Source organism: Idiotropiscis lumnitzeri, chromosome 17 (assembly GCF_059441095.1).
Source record: "Idiotropiscis lumnitzeri isolate Australia: NSW breed Sydney's pygmy pipehorse chromosome 17, RoL_Ilum_1.0, whole genome shotgun sequence".
Classification (NCBI taxonomy): Eukaryota; Metazoa; Chordata; class Actinopteri; order Syngnathiformes; family Syngnathidae; genus Idiotropiscis; species Idiotropiscis lumnitzeri.
This window is the reverse complement of record NC_142407.1, coordinates 2,315,248-2,337,617: the sequence shown is the minus strand read 5'-3', so window position 1 is coordinate 2,337,617 and position 22,370 is coordinate 2,315,248. Positions and strand designations below refer to the sequence as shown.

The 22,370-nt window shown below is 46.0% G+C and overlaps 2 protein-coding genes across 2 annotated transcripts in view; one reads left to right on the top strand and one right to left on the bottom strand.

Moving 5' to 3' along the window:
* Positions 1–22,370, bottom strand: part of LOC148319697 (uncharacterized) — a 156,339-nt gene that overhangs the window by 14,930 nt on the left and 119,039 nt on the right. The window lies entirely within an intron of this gene.
* On the top strand, positions 14,841–16,859 carry LOC148319699 (uncharacterized). Its single transcript, XM_088280174.1, has 2 exons — positions 14,841–16,262; positions 16,441–16,859. Exons 1-2 carry the CDS (start codon positions 14,909–14,911, stop codon positions 16,857–16,859), a joined length of 1,773 nt encoding a protein of 590 aa, XP_088136300.1. The 5' UTR covers positions 14,841–14,908.

Sequence of the window (22,370 nt, the reverse complement as noted above, 5' to 3'; positions counted from 1 at the left end):
AGTGTGCGCGTGTGTGTGTTTATATGAGACGAGAGGTTGTGAAGCGAACTTCCCTTTTTTTTACCTTTTACAACTTAACCAACTAATCATGTGGAAAGGTTTGAAAAACTTTATGAAGGGACCAAACCTACTTTCCCTCACCAGATGAAGTTATCTATCTACCTGTCTGTCTGACTGACTCTGCAACATGGTGCACAAGTGGTTAGTATGTTTCCTTCACTGACTTTTCAGCTTTGGGTCCCCAAAAAGGTAGAACCAGCCCTCCTAAAAGCCAATGCACTGTTTCTTTAAACAAGGAAACCATACTTGAAAATTTGCATTTGCACCTTTTTAACTTTAAAGTAACTCGTTTTTATAAACAATCCAATCCAAAAGGAACTTAAAAAACTAGTGTTTAAAAGATGTTGATTTGTCTTAATATAGCTTACATTTACATTTTTTTAATAATAGTGATTTCAATTATTACTAAAATAACCGTGATTAATATTTTTTTCATAATTGAACAGCCTTAGGTGCTATTGTTAAATCCATCTTTTTTGCGTCAGGCGACAAGGAGGAGCTGAAGAGAGTGCAACGTCAGCTGAGAAGGAGGATCAGAGAGGGAAAAAAGTCCTATAGGATGCGGATGGAGGAACAGCTGCAGGATAATATTGTCTGGATGGGCCTGAAGACCATCTCAGGCCACAGACAACCAAAGACCGAGGAGGGGGGGACCTTCAGTGGGCAAATGAGTTGAACCTATTTTTCACAAGGTTTGATCGGATGCCTGCCCCCACTTAGTCTCCCCTGTTCCAGCCCCCACCAACCCCTTCTGCCGCTGCGAACGAGACCCTCTCTCCCCCGATCTCTCCTCTCTTCTCTCCCTCCTCTCTTCTCTCCCCTCCTCCTCCCACAGGCTTCAGTTCCCAGCCACATCAGACAACCACCTCTTCCTCCTGCTCAGCCGTGTTCCTCACAACATCTCAGGTGAAGAACCAGCTGAGGAAGATGAATTAGAATTAGAATTAGAAATCCCTTTATTGTCATTGTACTCAAGGCAGCGGGTCCAGAAGGGATTAGCTCTCAGCTCCTCAAATCCTGCGCAGACCAGCTGTGTGGAATTGTTCAGCATATGTTCAACCTGTGCCTGAAGCTGGGCAGAGTCCCCCAGCTGTGACATACTGGCTGGTTCCGGTTCCAAAGACCCCCCCATCCGAAGGAGCTCAACAACTTCAGACCAGTGGCGCTGACGTCTCATCTGATGAAGACCCTGGAGAGACTGGTCCTCGTCCATCTGCGCCCCCTGGTGAGCTCTTCGATGGACCCACTCCAGTTTGCATACCAGCCTGGCATCAGTGTGGATGATGTCATCGTCTACCTGCTCCACACTTCACTCTCCCACCTGGAGAAGGCGGGGAGCACTGTGAGGATCATGTTCTATGATTTCTCCAGTGCTTTCAACACCATCCAGCCCACCCTATTGGGAGACAAGCTGGAGCAGGCGGGAGTGGCCCACTACCTCGTCACATGGATCCACGACTACCTCACAAACCGGCCACAGTACGTCAGAACACAGGACTGTGTGTCTGCTCCTCTTCAGCATGGGAGCACCGCAGGGAACTGTTCTGGCTCCCTTCCTGTTCACCCTCGACGATCGGGAGTACAGAGGGGTTACGCAGGGTTTTGTGGACTGGTGTCAGCAGAACCGCCGCCAAATCAACGCTGGGGAATCCAAAAAGCTGGTGGTGGATTTCTGCAAGCGTCAGCACTCTCCACCTGCACCAGTGAATATCCAGGGAACAGACGTTGAGAGGCTCTCAATTGACAAGTACCTGGGTGTTCATTTGAACAATAAACTGGACTGGAGCGACAACACAGACGCTCTCCATAGCAGACTCTTCCTACTCAGGAGGCTGAGGTCCTGTGGCGTTCAGGGGACACTCCTCAGGAACTTCTATGACTCGGTGGTAGGGCTGGGCGATAAACCGAAAATTTACCGTTACCGAAATTTATTACAATGACCGAAATCATTTTGCCCATGTCGGTAAATTCGGTGAATAAAAAAAGAAAAAAGAAAAGCCTTTTGCCTGCGGCAATGTTCATGCCCCTTTCAGACCGCTACAGCGCCTCTAGTCATGTGACTCCACCCGTCTGTCGCTCTCGTTGCTGACGATTCAAATCCAGAAGCTTTCTCACCACCCACAACACAACCATGCTGTGCTGAAAGTTCAAAGTGAGAAGCAAGGTTCGACAAGTGACAACAGCCCATGAACGGAGGCGACACCATACGAGAGAACGTCTCAGAGGTGGACGCGATAGCCTAGCACATAGCTAAAGATAAAGCTCCTCTAGTTACGTGGCGCGCACAGGATTTAAACGCTTCATGAAAGCCGTATTTCCCGATATGGACTACATCGGGCCGGGAGTTTAGACATGTCAAGCATTTTGCATCTACATCCGACTTGTGGTCGGGTCGCAACATGGATCCCTGATTTAGCCTAACTGTGCATTACATAGATGACAAGTGGCGACTGCGCACCAGAGTACTCGAGACGGCACATTTTCCCCGATAATGCCCACTTGTTTATTTGGCTTGCATTGACATTTTCTTTCATTTTATTTTGCGTTTTTTTATTTGCCATTATTTACATCATGAGAGCATCTTGGCACAATCTATTTGCAGAAAAAGATTTCGCAAGAGGTACCCTTTTTCTTTGTGACATTGTTCAAGTCATGCAAAGCAAGCTCAGGGTTCGCGGTTAACCGCTTCCCGATTGCCCGGGGCAAGTGAAATTTGGCCACGGGCAAGGTAAAATTATGGGCAACTTGCCCGACCGGGCAAGCATTTTTTAAAGCAGCCAAATATCTTTAATTTTGACAAAAACGGTGGTGTGATCTGTTTGTGTGCACTGTATGGTGATGGTTTAACCCAGACACCCCCTTACGTTTTGGTATGGTCCATTGGCCTTATCGGGGGCAATGGGCGGGCGCTACGGGGATCAGTTAGTTCAGTGAATGTCGAGTTAAAGTGGACGTCAATAAATCCCGCAGTATTGGAACTCGCTGTCGTAGCATCCTCATTTGAAGTTTGAAAAACACAACAAAAACCTACGATATTTCGGCCGAAAATTGACAGCCGGAAGTTTTCTTACCTTCTGCGCATGTTTACAAGTGGCGACGAGTTCGTTCAAATCCGAACATTTCGGATTCCTCTGACATGACTAAAATAGCTCGAATATTTTTAAGTAGACAATTCAGTTGTGAGTAAGGAAGGGAGTAATATTTGATTATTGGCTGTTAATTCATTAGCTCCATGATGTGACCTGACATAGTGCCAGTGACTGTGTTCTGTTTATGCTATGAAACTTATGGAGGCAGCACCACAGGCACTGGTCTTAAAGGAATACACAAATTTGCCACACTCATAATTTACTCATGTGATTCCTCAATTAATACGCTCTCCTGGACTTAAAATTGATCATCTGGATTGCTGTAATATCATTTTCCCAATTTAACATGCAGATTTGTTAATTATTAAAACTACAATTAACATTTTCAATAACGGCACAGGATGATACATTTGCTCTTGTGAGTAGGGTTTCATGGTTGATGATGAAAACAAGATTAATTTATGCTTATCAGATTATATGTTTATTTACATTTGTGGCGCACATTTTACAACCATAAACATTTTATTCTTAGAGAAAAAAAATTGTCACTTGCCCAAGTCGGGCAAGTAATTTGGCCACTCGGGCAAGGCAAATTTTAGTGGCACTTGCCCTATGGGCAAGCAGTTTTTAAAGTTAACCGCGAACCCTGCAAGCTATTTGGAATGTTCATACAAATGATTTTTGTACTTTTCTTTTTCATTGAAAGTAAAGTGTACCAGTTGGTGAATAAAAAAAAACAGCCAATATGCAATTCCTGCATTTATTTTGATTTTAGTCCACGTGGGAATTTATCGTGCATTTATCGTTATCGAGGTAAAATTGCTCGATTTCTCGCGATATTGATTTGAGGTCATATCGCCCAGCCCTACTCGGTGGTTTCATGGAGTGGTCCCTAGGCAGGAGGCATCTCGGGCCGGGACAAAAAGAGACTGGACAAACTAGTGAGAAGGGCCAGCTCTGTCCTGGGCTGCTCCTTGGACTCTGTGGACTCAGTGGGGGGCAGGAGGATGACGGCGAAAGTGTCATCAATGCTGGACAACCCAGCTCACCCACTCAATGACACTCTTAGAACACTCCACAGCTCCTTCGGTGATAGACTGTTACACCCTTGCTGTACAAAAGAGAGATTTTGCCGCTCCTTCCTGCCAGCTGCTGTCAGACCTTTTAACAAGGACATTGGGTCAGGCCTACAAACGGGCAGGCATTAGAGCAATTGTGAAGTTTTAGGATGCAATACACACGACGACTGTGCTTTATCCAATGTTGTACTTAAATAGTGAGCAATGCTGTATTTTGTTTACCATTACGGTATTCTTGTCATTACAGTAGTACTTTTATCATTGCAGTATTTTCTATCATTGAAGTACTTTTACCATTACATTACTTTTATTATTGCAGTATTTTCTATCATTGCAGTACTTTTACCATTCCTGTAGAACTTTACCGCAGTTGAAATATTGATAATATAGCAACAAGAAAGGTGTGTAGATGTTTAGATGTTTATTAAGCTGATCCCAGGACCGTGCATGCGGAACGGGCGTGGCGACATATATGCTTCTGTGTTATTTCCGGGTGGTAGAATGTCAGGACCGGGACGCCTTGATGATTTGCGACCTGTTGCTATTGCTATTGCTAAGAATACTATTGCTACTACTTTTGCTATTGAAACGACTAATGCGACTGCTACTACTGTGGCTACTGCGATTAGTGGTAAACTTATGATCACTGTTATAATTGAGCGTGTGTATATGGCAGTGTGTGAGTGTTTTGTGTGTGCGTGCGCGCAATAAATAGCAAAGAAATAGTTGAGTTGTATCCGCCGTGTCTTTCCTGGCTACCCTTTCCAGAGGGAGTTAATTGGTAGAGATCTTAGATCGATTAAGACTGGACAGTTGCAAACCGTCAACGGAGCCGTGTGAGAGTGAACACGGACGCCGAGCGGAGATCGAACGTCGTCGGCGGCCGGTGCCGAGGAGCCGAAACGGACGACAACCGCATCGCTGCAACTGAGTAGCGGAGCCTGGAGCTAACAGGGCCGTTGACGTGCAGAACAGGTAACACAAACGAGGGTGAGGCTGTGTCGAAGGTACGGACCTTAAGTTAATCAACTCTCTGTTCCTGGCCGCAAAAGGCGAAACTAAAGCTAAGCGTTGTTTAGAGTTTTGAACAGCTATTTTTTGCTAAAGTGACTCTAGTGATAGTGTTGCCTAACAAGCTCATAATGGCAGACAAGCTAGATTTTGATGGCTTAAACCCAAGGCGCTCAAATGCACAACGGAACTTTACAGCACGGATAAGTCATCTTCATGTTAGTGCTGGACGATTACGTGAAGTTGACTCGTCAGAAGAGCTGACAAGAGTGAAAGATGATTATTATAAACTCCTGGATGCCAGTAATGAATACATGCGCTGGAACAGTTAGACCAGGGGTGTCAAACTCCAGTCCTCGAGGGCCGTTGTCCTGCATGTTTTCCATCTCTCCCAGCTGCAACCCACCTGATTCAAATGAGCAGGATACTTATCAGGCTTCTTCAGAGCTTGCTGATGAGCTGATCATTTGAATCAGGTGGGTTGCAGCCGGGAGAGATTGAAAGCATGCAGGAAAGCGGCCCTCCAGGACTGGATCTTGACACCCCTGAGTTAGACCAATCGGATGACAACAGTGAGTCTCAGGATGCCCTGGCCAGGAGAAACGCCAGTGAACACAAATTCATTGAAGCTGAGAATATGATCTTGGAGATGCTGTGGTTCAAATATGTGGAACCTGATGTAGACTCTGTTGTGAATCAATTTAGGTCAACTTTTGACCATCTTAGGTCATGTGTGCGAAGCACATCGGATTCATCATTGCTGCAAGTTGTTGAAAACAATAAACAAGAAAGAAAACTGCAAGAACTACGAGACGCTGTGTATTGTTGGAGAGATTATCGGCCGTATGGAAAAGAAAAATGGTTGCTTTGAGGAAATAAAAAGGCCTAAATCAATGTACAGTTATAATGGTGATGGTGACGAAGCGACATTTGCGGTGGCTTCGCAACCTAAGTTCACTGTTAGCGCTGAATTCGCTAGCCCACCTGTTGATGTGTGAGGACCTGAGCATGTTAAGAGTTGTCCAACATCAATTCCTGCCTTCAGAACAGGCATCATTACCGGCTTTGCTCAAGTTGACACCGTGAGCAGTCAACCCAGGTTTGTGACCACTGTGGTACAGCCCCCCGTGCAGTCACAACAGCTTGACAGTAAGATTAATACCGGCACCACCCCACCTCCAACCTTTGCAAATGATTCACACTCTGTAAGTGTTCCCACGGCACCTGCCAGTTTCAGCATGGGACGTGGCAATAGCTTGCAGCATAAAAGTCCGGATATGTATGCCAGAGGTGTTCACAATGTACAAGGCGCTCGACCTAAGATAAGGCTCACACCCATAAGTTTACCAAAGTTCTCCGGGTGCAGGAGGGACTATTGGCGCTGGAAAACTGAATGGGAAAGTATCCAATCACAACCGGAACCTACGGGTTCACCAGAGTGCAAAAAACTTCATCTACTAGACATCCTAGATAAGACTGTGAAAACTGAACTGAGGCTTTTGTGTTGCCGAGAGGCAAGCAATATCTTTAGAGAACTAGAGAACTGTTATGGTGATCAAGCACAAATGGCAGAGGAAATTGTACTTGAACTACAATCCCGACCTGTCGTAAGAAGCTATCAGCCACGAGAAGCTCTCGAATTGATTCTAGAAGTTGAAAGGGCAGCATTTGACCTCACTGACCTAGGGTGTGTGGATGCTATTCAGAATCAATTGGTGATTCGGTCTTTAGAGAGCAAACTACCTGATGTTATGAAAAGGGGGTGGCTAATGTATGTAAACAATCCTGTTGACAATGTCCGACTAGGAAATCAATTAAATAGACTTTTTACTGTTCCTGAAAGACCAAAAGTCATTACTTGTGAGGTTGGAACAATTACTGCCAAGCAAGCAGTGGTCTATTAATACTTCTGGATAGCCAAACAATCAGAACCTTGGCAACAGAAGGAAGACATTTACTAAGACAACTGTGAGGGAAAGTCCCAAAAGTGACTCCCAAGGGGCACAGTGTGTTGTATGTGGTGATGAAAGTCATGGAGGAAAGCTTTTCCGGTGTAAAACTTTCAGGAAGGCCACATTGCCTGAGAAGAAAGCTCTGGTAAACAGGGCAAAAGCCTGTACAAAGTGCCTTGACGTTCATGGGACGGATGGCGCTTGCACCTTAAAATTTCTTTGCCGCAAGGAAGAATGTAAGAAAGGACACATTTCAGCAGACCACCACTATTTCCTGTGTCCAAAGGCTCCAATGAAAAAGGATTTCGTCAAGAAGGAGGACAAAATGCAGGGGAAGACAGGGATGCGTGGTCCAACAGAAGAACAAGAGGCAGTGTTTGCTGAGTTGGGACTAACTCCCCATCAACTCGAAGCTGTCCGCAAAGCATGTACAAACAAAGCATCGTCACACATGTTCCAGCAAGGATCTGATGGAACAGACGAATTTAATCGAGTATCCAGTCCTCATGATGCTCTCCCCATCACGGTAAAGAGAGGGGACCAACTGGGAGCTTTGGTGGATCTTGCCTCTGATACTTATTACATCGCGCACCAAGCGGCAGAAAGACGGCAAACCAGTCTCACTTCTCGTGTATGGTGTTGGCACAATGACGGTGGCGGTCTACACAAGAAGATATCTTGTGACAATTAAGGTGTTGACCCCACGCGGGACTTTGCGATTCCACAAAATGATCTGCTATGGGATGGAAGACATTGCTAAAGTGGAGAGGGTGGTCACATCAAAGCAGCTAGAGTGTTTCTTCCCAAAAGTTCAATCAGGTGAATTAGCCCGCCCTAACACCATCGACATATTGATCAGAACACGAGAAGGTCGATTAGCTCCGCAAAGGCTGCAAAGAGCAGCCAACCTGGTACTTTGGGATGACCCGCTGGGCAAAACTGTCAGCGGTACGCACCCAGATCTCTTTGAAGAGATAGAGGTATCTACATGGCGTTCAGAGACACACTTTGCTCATTCAATGAGGACAGTTGCAGTCAAAGTTGAAGAGCATTTTGTAGGGAAGAGGGAAAGTAGTTCGGAGCAGAAAAATACTATTGAAGTACGAACAACAGCGACATGCAATAAAGAAATCCTTGAGTGGCTTAAATGGGACAGCATAGGAGCTGCCTGTGATTGGGCTTGCGGGGGGTTGTCGCTGTGGAAAGTGCCCGCTGGGAGAAAAAGAAATGTCCCTGGCTGATGAGAAGGAGCTGGAAATAATAAGGGCAGGCCTAACCTTCCTGGAGAAGGGCGGCCATAGAGACAAAGCACATTGGGACGCCAAGTATCCTTGGAAGGAAGATCCAGCTTCCCTTCCCAACAACCGAAAGGTTGTAGAAGCTACGTTCCTGAAAGCTGAGAAGCGGCTCATGATGGAAAGAGGCTTACTCAAGGCAAGTCCATGTCATGGTGGGGAGAGGAGTAGCTGTGAAACTCACGCAGGACGTGTTGAACAGCTGGAAAGGTGCTGTGTCGTGGATAAGCCATCTGATTGCACCAAACCCCCCTTCTGTTGCTGCCCCAGTGCGGCTGGTCTGGAATAGTAGCCAAGAGTTTAAGGGGGTGAGCATGAACAGCATTTTACTCAAGGGCCCAGATGTCCTCAATCCTATAAGAGCTGTACTCCTCAGGTTCCGGGAAGGTGAACATGCGGCCATTGGAGAGGACACTGCAAGGGGTGGCGATTATCCTCAAGGCAGGCGTCTTCCATCTCAAGCCCTGGATCCGGTCTGGTCAAGGTGGGAGGCGGGATGGGACAAAGTCTCATCCCATGACTCTCATGTTGCCAAACCGGCTAGGGATAGACGATAATAAAGCCCTGGGGGTTGGCTATCGGGTGCACGAAGATAAGCTCTTTGTGATGGTCTCCATCAACTTTTCTGGAAGAAAAAGAAGGGTGAGGACGGAAATGAATCTCACAGCAAACAAAGTGGAACAAAAGACGCAGACTCCTTTGACTTGTCGTGCCCTACTGAGTCAAATCGCTGGGCTGTGTGACCCATTTGGTCTTGCAACGCCGGTGAAACAAAAGAAAGTCATCCTTGTGAGGAGGGCCTACCAGGAGGCTGGTAAGCTCACTAAAGACACCTGGGATGAGCCTCTTTCTGATGAGCTACGGCTGAAGGTAATCGAACTGTTCAGAGAGTACACACGTCTGAGCAGCATTCAATTCAGTAGAAGCCTCACGCCCTTTGGTTGGAGGAACAAACCTTGGGGAATCATATTTTCTGATGGGAGTTGTGAGTCCTACGGTGCTGTGTTGTACTTACGATGGGAGACTTCTGATGGTGTTTTCAAACGGCTAGTTGAATCAAAGGCCAAATTAACCCACCTTGATCAGAAAGGTGTAGGGCTGTCATTGCTGCACGCCTGAAAGGATATATGTTGAAGCACGAACGATTAGATGTGTAAAAATGGTATCACTTCATTGACAGTCAGACAGTACTCGGGGCCATCCAGAGGCAGAGTTACGGGTTCCAGACGTTCTTTGCAAACAGAATAGGAGAAATGCAAAAGGCTGGGCCTGTAACTGACTGGTGGTGGATCCCGGGTAAGGTCAACGTTGCAGACCTTATTACAAGGGGCTGCTCTCCTGGACGTCTGAATGAAAACTCTGAATGGCAAAAGGGTCCAGAGTTTCTTTCCAGTCGAGTTGAACATTGGCCTATGAAATCTGCCTCTGAAGTGATAGCTGATGCCAGAGATGCCGTTATCAAGCTCCAGAGGAAGGCCTTTACAGTAGTTCTCACCAGGACACAAGCAAAAAATGTTTAAAAGCCCAATCTTAATGGTGAAGATTCTTCAGCCACTGGAGGTGTTCATGTACTCCCAGAACCATCAAGACACTGGAAGAATCTTAACATGACCAAAGATACAGAGATGCTGCGAGGAGCCATGCTTATCGACCAAGTGGACCCAACGAGGTACAGTTCTCTAGCTAGCTCGTTGGGGTGATCAATTATGTCAGGAGAGCTGTAAAGAAGTGGTTAATGTGCATTAGAACAACCTCTAAGCCATTAAAGTAGGAGGTCGTACCATCAGTGCAAGAACTTGAAATTGCATTTCAAAACCTGTGCATGGCTGCCCAGACAGGAGTTACATTTCCTGTAACTACGCTAGACAGACTCGTTGTCAGTAAGGATGATGCCTCTGGTCTCTTGCTGTGCTACGGCAGAGTTCAGACAATTTCGCATGAAAGAATTGGAGTGCCCCTGATTCCTATAAAGCGTGGATCAGCACCCTTCTGACACGTGAAGTTCATGAAGCTATGCATGAAGGCGTTGCAGGCACAGTCCTCCGGGTGAGGTCTAAAGGTGGGTGGTGCAGGGATCGCGAATAGCCAGACTCCTGCATGCACTGCCGTAAGAACAAAGCCAGAATGTGCAAGCAAGTAATGAGTGAGCTTCCCGTCGAGAGAACTGCGCAGGCTGCACCATTTGAATTTACAGCTCTGGATATCTTTGGTCCATATGTTGTTAAGGACACTGTAAAACGAAGAGCGAGAATGAAAGTTTGGGGTGTGTTATTTAGCTGTATGGCTTCAAGAGCAGTGCATGCTGATATTGTGGAGGATTTGTCAACAGAAGGCTTCTTGGAGGCCTACCAACGTTTTACGGCTCTCAGGGGTCACCCAAGAAAGCTCTGGTCTGACCAAGGGACCAACTTTGTGGGTGCCCGACCGGTGTTACAGGAACTTTATGAGTTGAATGACCTGAATAAGGATTTCATTCAAAAGCGGGCAGCAGCTGCGGGAACTGACTGATCGTGGACGTTTCACCCAGCAGACTCTCCCCATCGTAATGGGGCAGCTGAAGCATCAGTCCGTGTGCTCAAGCGAGAACTGAGCAGTGTTGGCGAAGGAGGTAGCCTGACAACATTGGAGTTCCAGTCACTTCTCTATCTGCCCGCCAATTTGTCAAATGAGAGGCCAGTCGGTCCCAGAGCTCAAGTACAGGATGGAGCTGTGGAAGTCATCACTTCCAACTCACTTTTGCTTGGCCGTGCAAGTCCCAAGCGGGATACCAGGGAATTTGACTTTCTGTCATATCCTGTTGTACGTCTGAGAACAATTCAGATTGAGGTTGACAAGTTCTGGAAGCGATGGAGCCAGCTAGCAGGACCTGACCTCTTTGTTCGCCAGAAATGGCACACTGCTCTCAGAAATGTTGAGGTAGGGGATATTGTGTGGCTAGCTGACCAGAACGCACTCTGCAGCCAATTTAAACTGGGCCGAGTTGTGGAAGTTTGTCCTGATGCAAGAGGAGTAGTACGTGATGCAAGGGTAAAGACATGCCAAAGTTTTCCAGCATTTAATGGACAGTCGAAAGGAAGCCAAATTAGAGAAACCTGCCCTGCCGTCATCCTTCACAGGGATATCAGGAGACTAGTGGTTTCACTACCAGTAGAGGAACAGGTATGGACTCCCCATCGCATGGCGTGTTTCGGTAAAGGATAGTCCCCACCACGTGGTGTGTTTCGGTTGTGATAAAAGACTCCTCATCATGTGGCGTGTTTTGGTAAAGCATAGTCCCCGCCACGTGGTGTGTTTCGGTAATGGAAAAGACTCCCCACCACGTGGGTTGTTTCGGGAAATGATATTCCCCGCCACGTGGTGCGTTTCGGTACAGGATCAAGATTACCCACCGCCGACCTTCCCAAGGGTTGGTGGTGGGTTTCGGTACGGGATCAAGATTCCCCAACACCAACCTTCTCATAGGCTGGTGGTGTGTTTTGGTACGGGATAAAGACTCACCGCCACCATCTTCCTCAAGGGTTGGTGGCGTGTTTCAGGAAACGGATTTCACTGTTCTGAAAAGAGCTATTTGTTATTCACGGACCTTGAGAATGCATTATGATAAGTATTGTTACGCATATCCTAATTACGCTATTTACGGACCTTTAGAATAGTTACACGTATTATGTACATCCTATTTATGTTAAAGAAAATTTATTGCGTAGTTGTGGTGGCCAACTTGGATTCTGGTAGGCCTAGTGGGAGGTGTAGAACTTTACCGCAGTTGAAATATTGTTTATTTTGTAACAAGAAAGGTGTGTCGATGTTTAGACATAATGTGATTTTATTAAGCTGATTCCAGGACTGTGCATGCGGAGCAGGCGTGGCTATATATATATATATATATATATATATATATATATATATATATATATATATATATATATACTTCTGTGTTATTTCCGGGTGGTTGAATGTCAGGACCGGGACGCCTTGACGGTTTGCGACCTGTTGCTATTGTTATTGCTAAAAATACTATTGCTACCACTATTGCAAATGAAACTACTAATGCTACTGCTACTACTGTGGCTACCGCGATTCGTAGTAAACTTATGATCACTGTTATAATTGAGCATGTGTATATGGCAGTGTGTGAGTGTATTGTGTGCGCGTGCGCGCAATAAATAGCAAAGAAATAGTTGAGTTGTATCCGCCGTGTCTGTCCTGGCAACCCTTTCCAGAGGGAGTTAATCGGTAGAGTGCTTAGATTGATTAAAACTGGACAATTACAGTACTTTTATCATTGCAGTATTTTCTATCATTGCAGTACTTTTACCATTAGAGTATTTTTGTCATTGCATTATTTTCTATCATTGCAGTATTTTTTTTATCATTGCAGTACTTTTTCTAATATTGCAGTACTTTTACCATTACAGTACTTTTACCATTGCAGTATTTTTATTACTGTAGTTTTTTTCTATCATTGCAGTATTTTTTATCATTGCAGTACTCTTACCATTACAGTACTTTTATCATTGCAGTATTTTCTATCATTCAGTATTTTTTTTTTATCATTGCAGTATTTTTTATCATTGCAGTACTCTTACCATTACAGTACTTTTATCATTGCAGTATTTTCTATCATTCAGTATTTTTTTTTTTATCATTGCAGCGTGTTTATTTATTTCACCTCTGTACCAGGGACAGACATTAGGAGTGTTTCCTTACACTTGTATGTGTTGTGGGATGTAAGTGTGTATATACATGGGGATTTGTGTATATACGGTGTATATCTGCATGCTTTTTATGAATGTCTCTTAACGGCTACATTACGCCGCAGCCTCTGTGTGATCTATATCTCTGCTGTAGTAACTGCTAATTTCCCCATTGTGGGACTATTAAAGGACACCTTTATCTTGATCTTTTTTCATCTTGGGCACCTGGCTTAAGTAAAGTATCTCCACCCCAGACTGTGTTGCTCGGCCCCTACATGTCCTCCACCCGTACACTGAGCACCGGTTCCCCCCAAGGATGCGTGCTGAGCCCTCTCCTATACGCCCTCTACACCTACGACTGCAGCCCGGCCCACGGTAACAACACCATCGTCAAGTTTGCTGACGACACGACAGTGGTCGGTCTGATCTCGGAAGGTGACGAGACAGCCTACAGAGAGGAGGTCCAGAGACTGACGGCTTGGTGCGAGGACAACAGACTGCAACTCAACATTGCAAAAACAAAGGAGATTGTCATCGACTTCAGGAGGAACAAGACAGTGCCGCCCCCCCCTCTGCATCGAAGGCGTGTGTGTGGAGAGGGTCCACACGTTCAAGTTTCTGGGAGTACAGATCTCCGATGACCTTTCTTGGACACACAACACCACAGCAGTGGTAAAGAAGGTCCACCAGTGTCTGCACTTCCTGAGAGTCCTCAGGAAATTCAACCTGGACAGGAAGCTGCTGCTGGCCTTCGACCACTCGTCCATCGAGAGCCTGCTGACGTACTGTGTCTCCACCTGGTACAGCGGCTGCACTGAGGCGGACAGAGTGAGGCTCCAGAGGACGGTCAAAACAGCGCAAAGGATTAATGGCTGCCCTCTCCCCTCACTGTCGGACATCTACACCGCCCGGTGCCTCAGCAGGGCTCTCAATATCGTCAAAGACAATACCCACCCAAACTCACACCTGTTCGACCTGATGCCCTCTGGCAGGCGCTACAGGTGTATCAAATCAAGGACTAATAGACTGAGAAACAGTTTCTTTCCAAGAGCCATCTCCATTCTAAACTCTCACACACACACACACGACCACCCTTACCTTGCAGAACAGCAACGTGATGTGTTTTTATATATCCTATCCAGTATTATTTTCCATTGCACTAACTATTCTCTTATTTATCTAATTTATATATCTATCTGAATTATTGTTGTATTGCACTGAAGAGGGGAGCTCTCTAATCTCGTTGCACACTTGAGTACAATGACAGTAAAGGGATTTCTGATTCTGATTCTCAACTGCACTTTGAAACAGTCGCAATTAGTTGACAAATCAGATCATATGTATATTGTAGCATGCCGCACCAACACTTTTATAACCATGATTAATTTACAGCTTGATTCTTTATGTATGCACAAATTAACAACATTTTACTTAAATTAAGCTCTGCAGCTTATACCAGCAGTTCTGAGTTGTTCATTAATGATGGTGCAGTTTAAATTGAAGGAAATATTGTGCCCTTAAAAGGTTTGGCTGCAATTGTTTAGTGAATTTTAAAATGAAACCATAACTATGCACTATGGAGAGTTGCGCTAATGCTATGAAACATATTTCCGGTTCCGGCGCCGCGTGAGTGGCTGCCTGTTTACAGCAGCGTGGCTCACTATTGAGCCTTTTTCGTGTGTTTTTTCCCTTTACCCTTTTTTATTTTATTTTTACCTCACCTCAGCAATGGACATCCAACTTGCGGTGGTTTTACTGCTGTTGGGGGCTGTTTTTTGCGCGATCGTGTCCGGAGACGAAACTCGGAGCTACGGATCGATCGTGTACACAAGAGATCAGCTGTTAGCACTCCGTGCTAACCCCGCGTGGGCTCCCGGAGCGAGACCCGATATCCCCCGCGAGCTGAGGAGGAAGAGACGGGGATGTCGTGCGGGGGCTAAACGCCAGGCAAGGAGGAGACGATATCACCCCGTCCTCCCGTCCGTTATTATGGGGAATGTTCGATCCCTCCCCAACAAAATGGACGAGCTAACAGCGCTAACCCGGCACGAGAGGATTGTCCGGGAGGCTAGCTTGCTGGTGTTCACGGAGTCGTGGCTAACAGAGCTAACGCCGGACGCCGTCGTGGAATTGGACGGCTTCCAAATACTACGCGCGGACAGGACACTGGAGAGCGGTAAGAGAAAAGGGGGAGGGCTGGCTGTGTTTGTTAATGATAGATGGTGTAACCCTGGGCATATAACTGTTAAGGATCAACTTTGCAGTCGGGACATTGAGATGATAGCTGTTAGCATGCGTCCGGTCTATTTACCGCGAGAGTTCAGTCATGTGATCGCGGTGGCGGCGTACGTGCCTCCCTCTGCTAACGGTGAGACAGCCTGTGATGTACTGAATGCAGCTGTGAGCAGGCTACAAACACAGCACCCAAATGCCTTGTTCCTTATCTCTGGTGACTTCAATCATGCTTCTCCTTCCTCCTCTCTGCCTTCATTCACACAATATGTAACATGCCAAACCAGAGACAATAAAATATTGGACCTCTTCTATGCCAACACCAAGGAGGCGTACACGTCACTGCCCCTCCCCCCGCTGGGCAAAGCTGACCACAACTTGGTTGCTCTCCTGCCTGTGTACAAACCTCTCGTCCGCAGGCAGCCAGCTGTGACACGCACAGTTCAGCGATGGTCCGGAGAAGCCGAGGAGGCCTTGAAGGACTGTTTCAACACAACTGTGTGGGAGGTATTCAGCGAAGCTCACGGTGAGGACATTAATGGTCTAACAGACACAGTTACAGACTATATTAACTTCTGCATGGAGAACACCATTCCCACCAGGACTGTAAGATGTTTCTCCAACAACAAACCCTGGATCACACCGGACATTAAAGCTCTCCTGAAGGAGAAAAAGAGGGCTTTTGTTTCAGGCGACAAGGACGAGCTGAAGAGAGTGCAGCGTCAGCTGAGAAGGAGGATCCGTGAGGGGAAAAAGTCCTACAGGATGCGGATGGAAGAACAACTGCAGCGGAACAATGCCAGGGATGTCTGGAGGGGCCTGAAGACCATCTCAGGCCACGGACAAGCAGGTAAGACCCAGAAGGGGGGGGGGGCTTCAGTGGGCAAATGAGTTGAACCTATTTTTCAATAGGTTTGATCAAATGTCTGACCCCGCTCAGGCTTCCCTGATGCAGCCCCCACCCACCCCTCCTGCCACTGCGAACAAGACCCTCTCTCCCCCTCTCTCGCCCCTCTCTCTCTCCACAGGCTCCAGTTCCCAGCCTCATCAGACAACCACCACTTCCTCCTGCTCAGCCTTGTTCCTCACAACATCTCAGGTGAAGAACCAGCTGAGGAAGATGAAGGCGAGGAAGGCGGCAGGCCCAGATGGGATCAGCTCCCAGCTCCTCAAATCCTGCGCAGACCAGCTGTGTGGAATCGTCCAGCACATGTTCAACCTGAGCTTGAAGCTGGGCAGAGTCCCCCAGCTGTGGAAAACATCCTGCCTGGTTCCGGTTCCAAAGACACCCCATCCGAAGGAGCTCAACAACTTCAGACCAGTGGCCCTGACGTCTCATCTGATGAAGACCCTGGAGAGACTGGTCCTCGTCCATCTGCGCCCCCTGGTCAGCTCCTCAAATGGACCCACTCCAGTTTGCATACCAGCCTGGCATCAGTGTGGATGATGCCATCATCTACCTGCTCCACACTTCACTCTTCCACCTGGAGAAGGCGGGGGGCACGGTGAGGATCATGTTCTTTGATTTCTCCAGTGCTTTCAACACCATCCAGCCCGCCTTATTGGGAGACAAGCTGGAGCAGGCGGGAGTGGCCCACCACCTCATCACATGGATTCACAACTACCTCACAAACCGGCCACAGTACGTGAGAACACAGGACTGTGTGTCTGACGTGCTCCTCTGTAGCACGGGAACGCCGCAGGGAACTGTGCTGGCTCCCTTCCTGTTCACCCTCTACACCTCGGACTACAAATACAATTCCACAACCTGTCACCTGCAGAAGTTCTCTGATGACTCTGCGATTGTCGGCCTCATCACTGACGATGACGATCGGGAGTACAGAGGGGTTACGCAGGGGTTCGTGGACTGGTGTCAGCAGAACCGCCTCCAAATCAACGCTGGGAAATCCAAAGAGCTGGTGGTGGATTTCCGCAAGCGTCGGCACTCTCCACCTGCACCAGTGAATATCCAGGGAACAGACGTTGAGAGGGTCTCAACTTACAAGTACCTGGGTGTTCATCTGAACAATAAACTGGACTGGAGCGACAACACAGACGCTCTCTATAGGAAGGGTCAGAGCAGACTCTTCCTACTCAGGAGGCTGAGGTCCTTTGGCGTTCGGGGAACACTCCTCAGGAACTTCTATGACTCGGTGGTTTCATCAGTCATCTTCTATGGAGTGGTCTCCTGGGCAGGAGGCATCTCGGGCCGAGACAAAAAGAGACTGGACAAACTGGTGAGGAGGGCCAGCTCTGTCCTGGGCTGCTCCCTGGACTCTGTGGACTCAGTGGGGGGCAGAAGGATGACGGCAAAACTGTCATCAATGCTGGACAAACCAGCCCACCCATTCAATGACACTCTGAGAACACTTTACAGCTCCTTCAGTGACAGACTTTTACACCCTCGCTGTACCAAAGAGAGATTTCGCCGCTCCTTCCTGCCGACTGCTGTCAGACTTTTTAACAAGAACATTGGGTCAGGCCTACAAACAGGAGGGCATTAGTGCAATTGTGCAGTCCTAGGATGCAATATACACTACTACTGTACTTTCAGCCAAGGGTGTACTTAAACATCGACCAATGATGTATTTTGTTTACCATTACAGTATTATTATTACAATACTTCTATCACTGTAGTATTTCTACCACTGCAGGATGTTCACTATTACAGTACTTTTATCATTGCAGTACTTTTATAATTACGGTATTTCCTATCATTGCGGTACTTTTACTATTACAATACTTCATCATTGCAGTATTTTTCCATCGTTGCAGTACTTCTACCATTATAGTACTTTTATCATTGCAGTATATTTTATCATTGCAGTACTTTTACCATTACAGTACTTTTATCATTGCAGTATTTTCTATCATTGCAGTACTTTCCTATCATTTCAGTACTCTCACCATTACAGTACTTTTATCAGTGTAATATCTTTATCATTGCAGTATTTTCAATCATTCAGTAGTTTTTATCATTACAGTGTTTCCCCCTCTGTATAATGGACAGGCATTAGGAGTGTTTCCTTACACTTAGATACGTTTATACTGTGTATATTTGCATGCTTTTTATGAATGTCTGCTGCTAATGTTACACATTAACGGCTACATTACGCCGCCGACTCTGTGTGATCTATATCTTTGCTGCTGTAACACTTCAAATTTCCCCATTGTGGGACTAATAAAGGACATCTTTATCTTTATCTTTATATATGAATATTAAAAAAAATACTTAAATAAATAACAAATACTAAACAAATTTCACTCTTTGGCACCAAGCACTTTTTTTTTTTTTAAATGTAAAAGGTAGTGAAATCAGAGGAGTAAATTAGGAAAATGCACTGTGGTAAAGAAAACGTTTAGCCCAAATGATTTTTCTTCTCTGATATGAGTCATTTAATAGTAGTAATTTGGTCTACACAATGAATGCAGTGTCGCCGATGGTGCAGTGGTACATCCGCCTGACTTGTGTGCAGGCAGCGTGGGTTCAGTTCTCACTTGGTGACGGTGTCTATGTCTGCCATGTGACTGGCTGGCGACCTGTTCTGGGTGTGGCGCACCTTTCAACCGTTGTCTGCTGTGATATGCTCCAGCACCCTTCCGCGACCCTGTACAGGATAAGCGGTGTGGCTAATGACATGACATGACAATGAATACAACTGAAAAAAACATTTATCTATTCGGCAGATCATATTTTTTTGTTAGTACTATAATATAGTATATTGCAACAGACTTAATTAGGTGAGGGCTTGTGGCAAATATGTCATGTTTTGTTACTTTGAGTACTGGAATTTCCCAGATCGTGAACGCATTATTCCGTGCGTGAGAGATCTTTCTGCTTTGATGTCAAGCATGGCATACGCACACTGTTCTGGTTGTTAAAAATGTGCGTTAGCTGACTAATGCCTCCTTAATCCATATTAAACGCTATATCATGCAAGCGTAGCAAAAAGGACATTGTATGTCGTAATTCAAACACACCGTAACCGGTGTGTGTGCTAACTACAACTAGCTAGCAGAGTCTGCAATGCAGACATGACTGAAAGTGTGTGAAATGAAAAAAGGCATCAGCCACAACGTGATTCCTTTCTTGGTGAACGAGAATCCCTGTCATGCTGCCATGAAAGGAAGGTTTGCATTATTTGTTGATTGAAATGTATCATAACTTAAGGACTCTGTTGCTAACACCAGGTATCCATGACACCGCGCCTCACGAACCACATTGCTCTGTGTAGATCACGGTTGATCCGGATCACCGCAACTGCACATACGCGCCCTGGACAGCCATATAGCCAGCGGGCAAAGCGTAAGCCAAGATTGTTTCAAGATCAAAGCAATGCGCCAAATAAATAAATATATAATAACGAGTCATCGACTACCTAAAGGAATTGTCACCGATTTGAATCGCCGACGTGGTCATGATTGGTTGCCTAATCTTGGCAGTCCTATTGTCCATCCCTTTTAAATCTGAGACAGAGCAAGGACAAGCTTTAAAGTATGTCCTGTTTGTGAGTGGGGTCAAACATGCGCTGCACTGGATGGAAAGCGTGATTGAGGCTTTAAAAGTCCTTTGCTTCGCTAATTTGACAGGACAGCACCCATGAATATTAAAATCCCCCATAAACAGGACGTGATCATATTTCTGCATGATTTCAGCAAGATTTGAAAAGTAATTCAGAAACTTGGTGTTGTACTTGGGGAGCTGATAAGTGACAGCCCCGCGAATTTCAAAGAAAGTAGTTTCAAAGCTGGTGATCGATGTGGCCAGTATACACTGTCAACATTTAAAATTGTTTTTAAAAATAGTTGCCATTCCTCCACCACGATCAGAGGTTGAGCGTCCAAGTACATGAACATGCTGGCGGTAATAGTTTAAGCATCCCACTGCACTCACCGGCGCTAGTCCAAGTCTCAGTTAGGCGGAGGAAATCCAGGTCATTGGAAAGAAATAGCATTTAACAATGCTATCCTTCTGGGAGTGAAGGGGTGCGTAACTCCTCCGATCGGCTCATGGAAGCTATATCAGAAGCTGGAGATGTATGTGGACAGCAGCACGACCGAAGATCCCGACGACTTGTAGCAAACAGGAGTCCAAAGGGTCTTGAACACACCACAGCAGAGTATATCTGTGCCTTCTGGAACGAGCAGGCTATTAAGCGTTATAGCTCGTTCTTTAGCTTCGGCAGCTGGCCACTGTGTTTGCCGCGGTGCCACTTCCTCCGTGGTGGAAGAGCATAGACGTGGAAAACGTATGCCGGGATGTCCGCAGGCAACGTCCTCTCCCAACCATGATCGGACACACCCAACGCCATACTGCAAGTCCAACAAAGACACCAGCAGGGAATCCGCAATAAAAGCATGAAACAGCAAAATCAGGAAAAAAAGCTGAAATTTCAAGAGGGTCGCCAAGCAGATTGGCGCACTGTATGCCATCTTGATATTGCTCATACACATTTTAAATATAGTGTCTCCCAAAATAAGATGTACATACCTGCACAGCATCACAGTGTAGCTGAAAGACACCATTTTAGTGCAAAGTGGTTGAGGAGGGTGTGAAATGCTTCAAGGTTGGATGTTTGGTGATCATGAGAGATCCGCTTGATGTTGACACATAATTTTGGGAGAGCACAATCCTCTCGAGTTCTGTAGTAACCTTCGTATTTGATAAAATTATAACAAGCATATAATTGTTACTAGAAACTAAGAATTCTTGTGTGTGCGTGTGTGTGTGCGTGTGTGGGGGTGTGTGCGTGAGTGTGGCCAGATTGTAGTTACCCGTTTTCTTGCTATTTTGTGAGTGGCAGTGTTTTGGAGCAGGAGCTGTTCTAGCAGGTCTTGTCACATGTTTCAGAACACTCCGTGGAAATACAGGGAGAGCTGTCGGCAGAAGTACCCTTTGGCGTTGCACACTATTATGAAGTGACTGCTTCAGGGTCAAAACAGTCATCTTCGAAATGTGTACTGCACAACACTGACATTGGACACTGATCTCTTGTCCGTCCAACTGCTGTGTCCATTTTTCATGTAAATGTTTGGTAACCGAACAAGGCTCACACCATCCTAGTGTTGGTTCCAGAAAAAATGGCAACACTAGACGGCATATCATACAAATGAATTCCACAAATGTATCAGGATAGAAAACACCAACACACTGCTCATACAAGTCAACACTGTGGTCTGCTGACGTCACATGCGCCGCCTTCACAGTTTACAATGGCACTGGCCCCACCAGGAAGTGTTTCCAAACGTTACGCTGAATAAATTAAATGCTTGGCTCATGTGTATTAATTTGAGAAACCATTCAGTGCGACATGGATATTTTATTGTTTAATACAACATTAAAATTTGTACTAAACGTGTCTCTTACACTTAAACAAAGGGCCAACTAGTTTGCACTTGTAGATGATCAACATTTTATAATTAAATTCAGACTGTGAAATCACAGTACAGTATTTTTCTCTCTAGGAACATTAGTGAAAATTTAGCTTAATCTCTCCCCATAAATGTTTGTCTAAGAAGAAGTGAAGTCAGAATCAGAGTGGTGATTTAGCCAGCCGAAACAGCACATTTGAGTAAACCCTGCCTGGTTTGTCAGTTGAAACGGGAACTGTGTCAGGCAAGTCAGCATCAAAGAGTGCAGAGACATGTACGTCTACCGCCTTTGAAAACAAATCTGACGGCTGTCGCCAGCCTATATGGTACGCTGCTGGCGCTGGAGCTGGCGCTAACCGCTGATAACCGCGCATCGTATGAATAAATTATCAGAGTGATTGAAGTAATTTTTGCGCCCTTATTTGGAAATTCAATGTTATTTCAGGATGACGTATTGTTGTTGAATTCGGTAGCAAGAATTTGTGACGGCAAACATCCCCAGCCAGTTTCAAATTTTCCAACAATCCACACATTTCCAAATTTATTAGACCAAAACGACCATTATTGAGACAAGTGCAATTCCGTT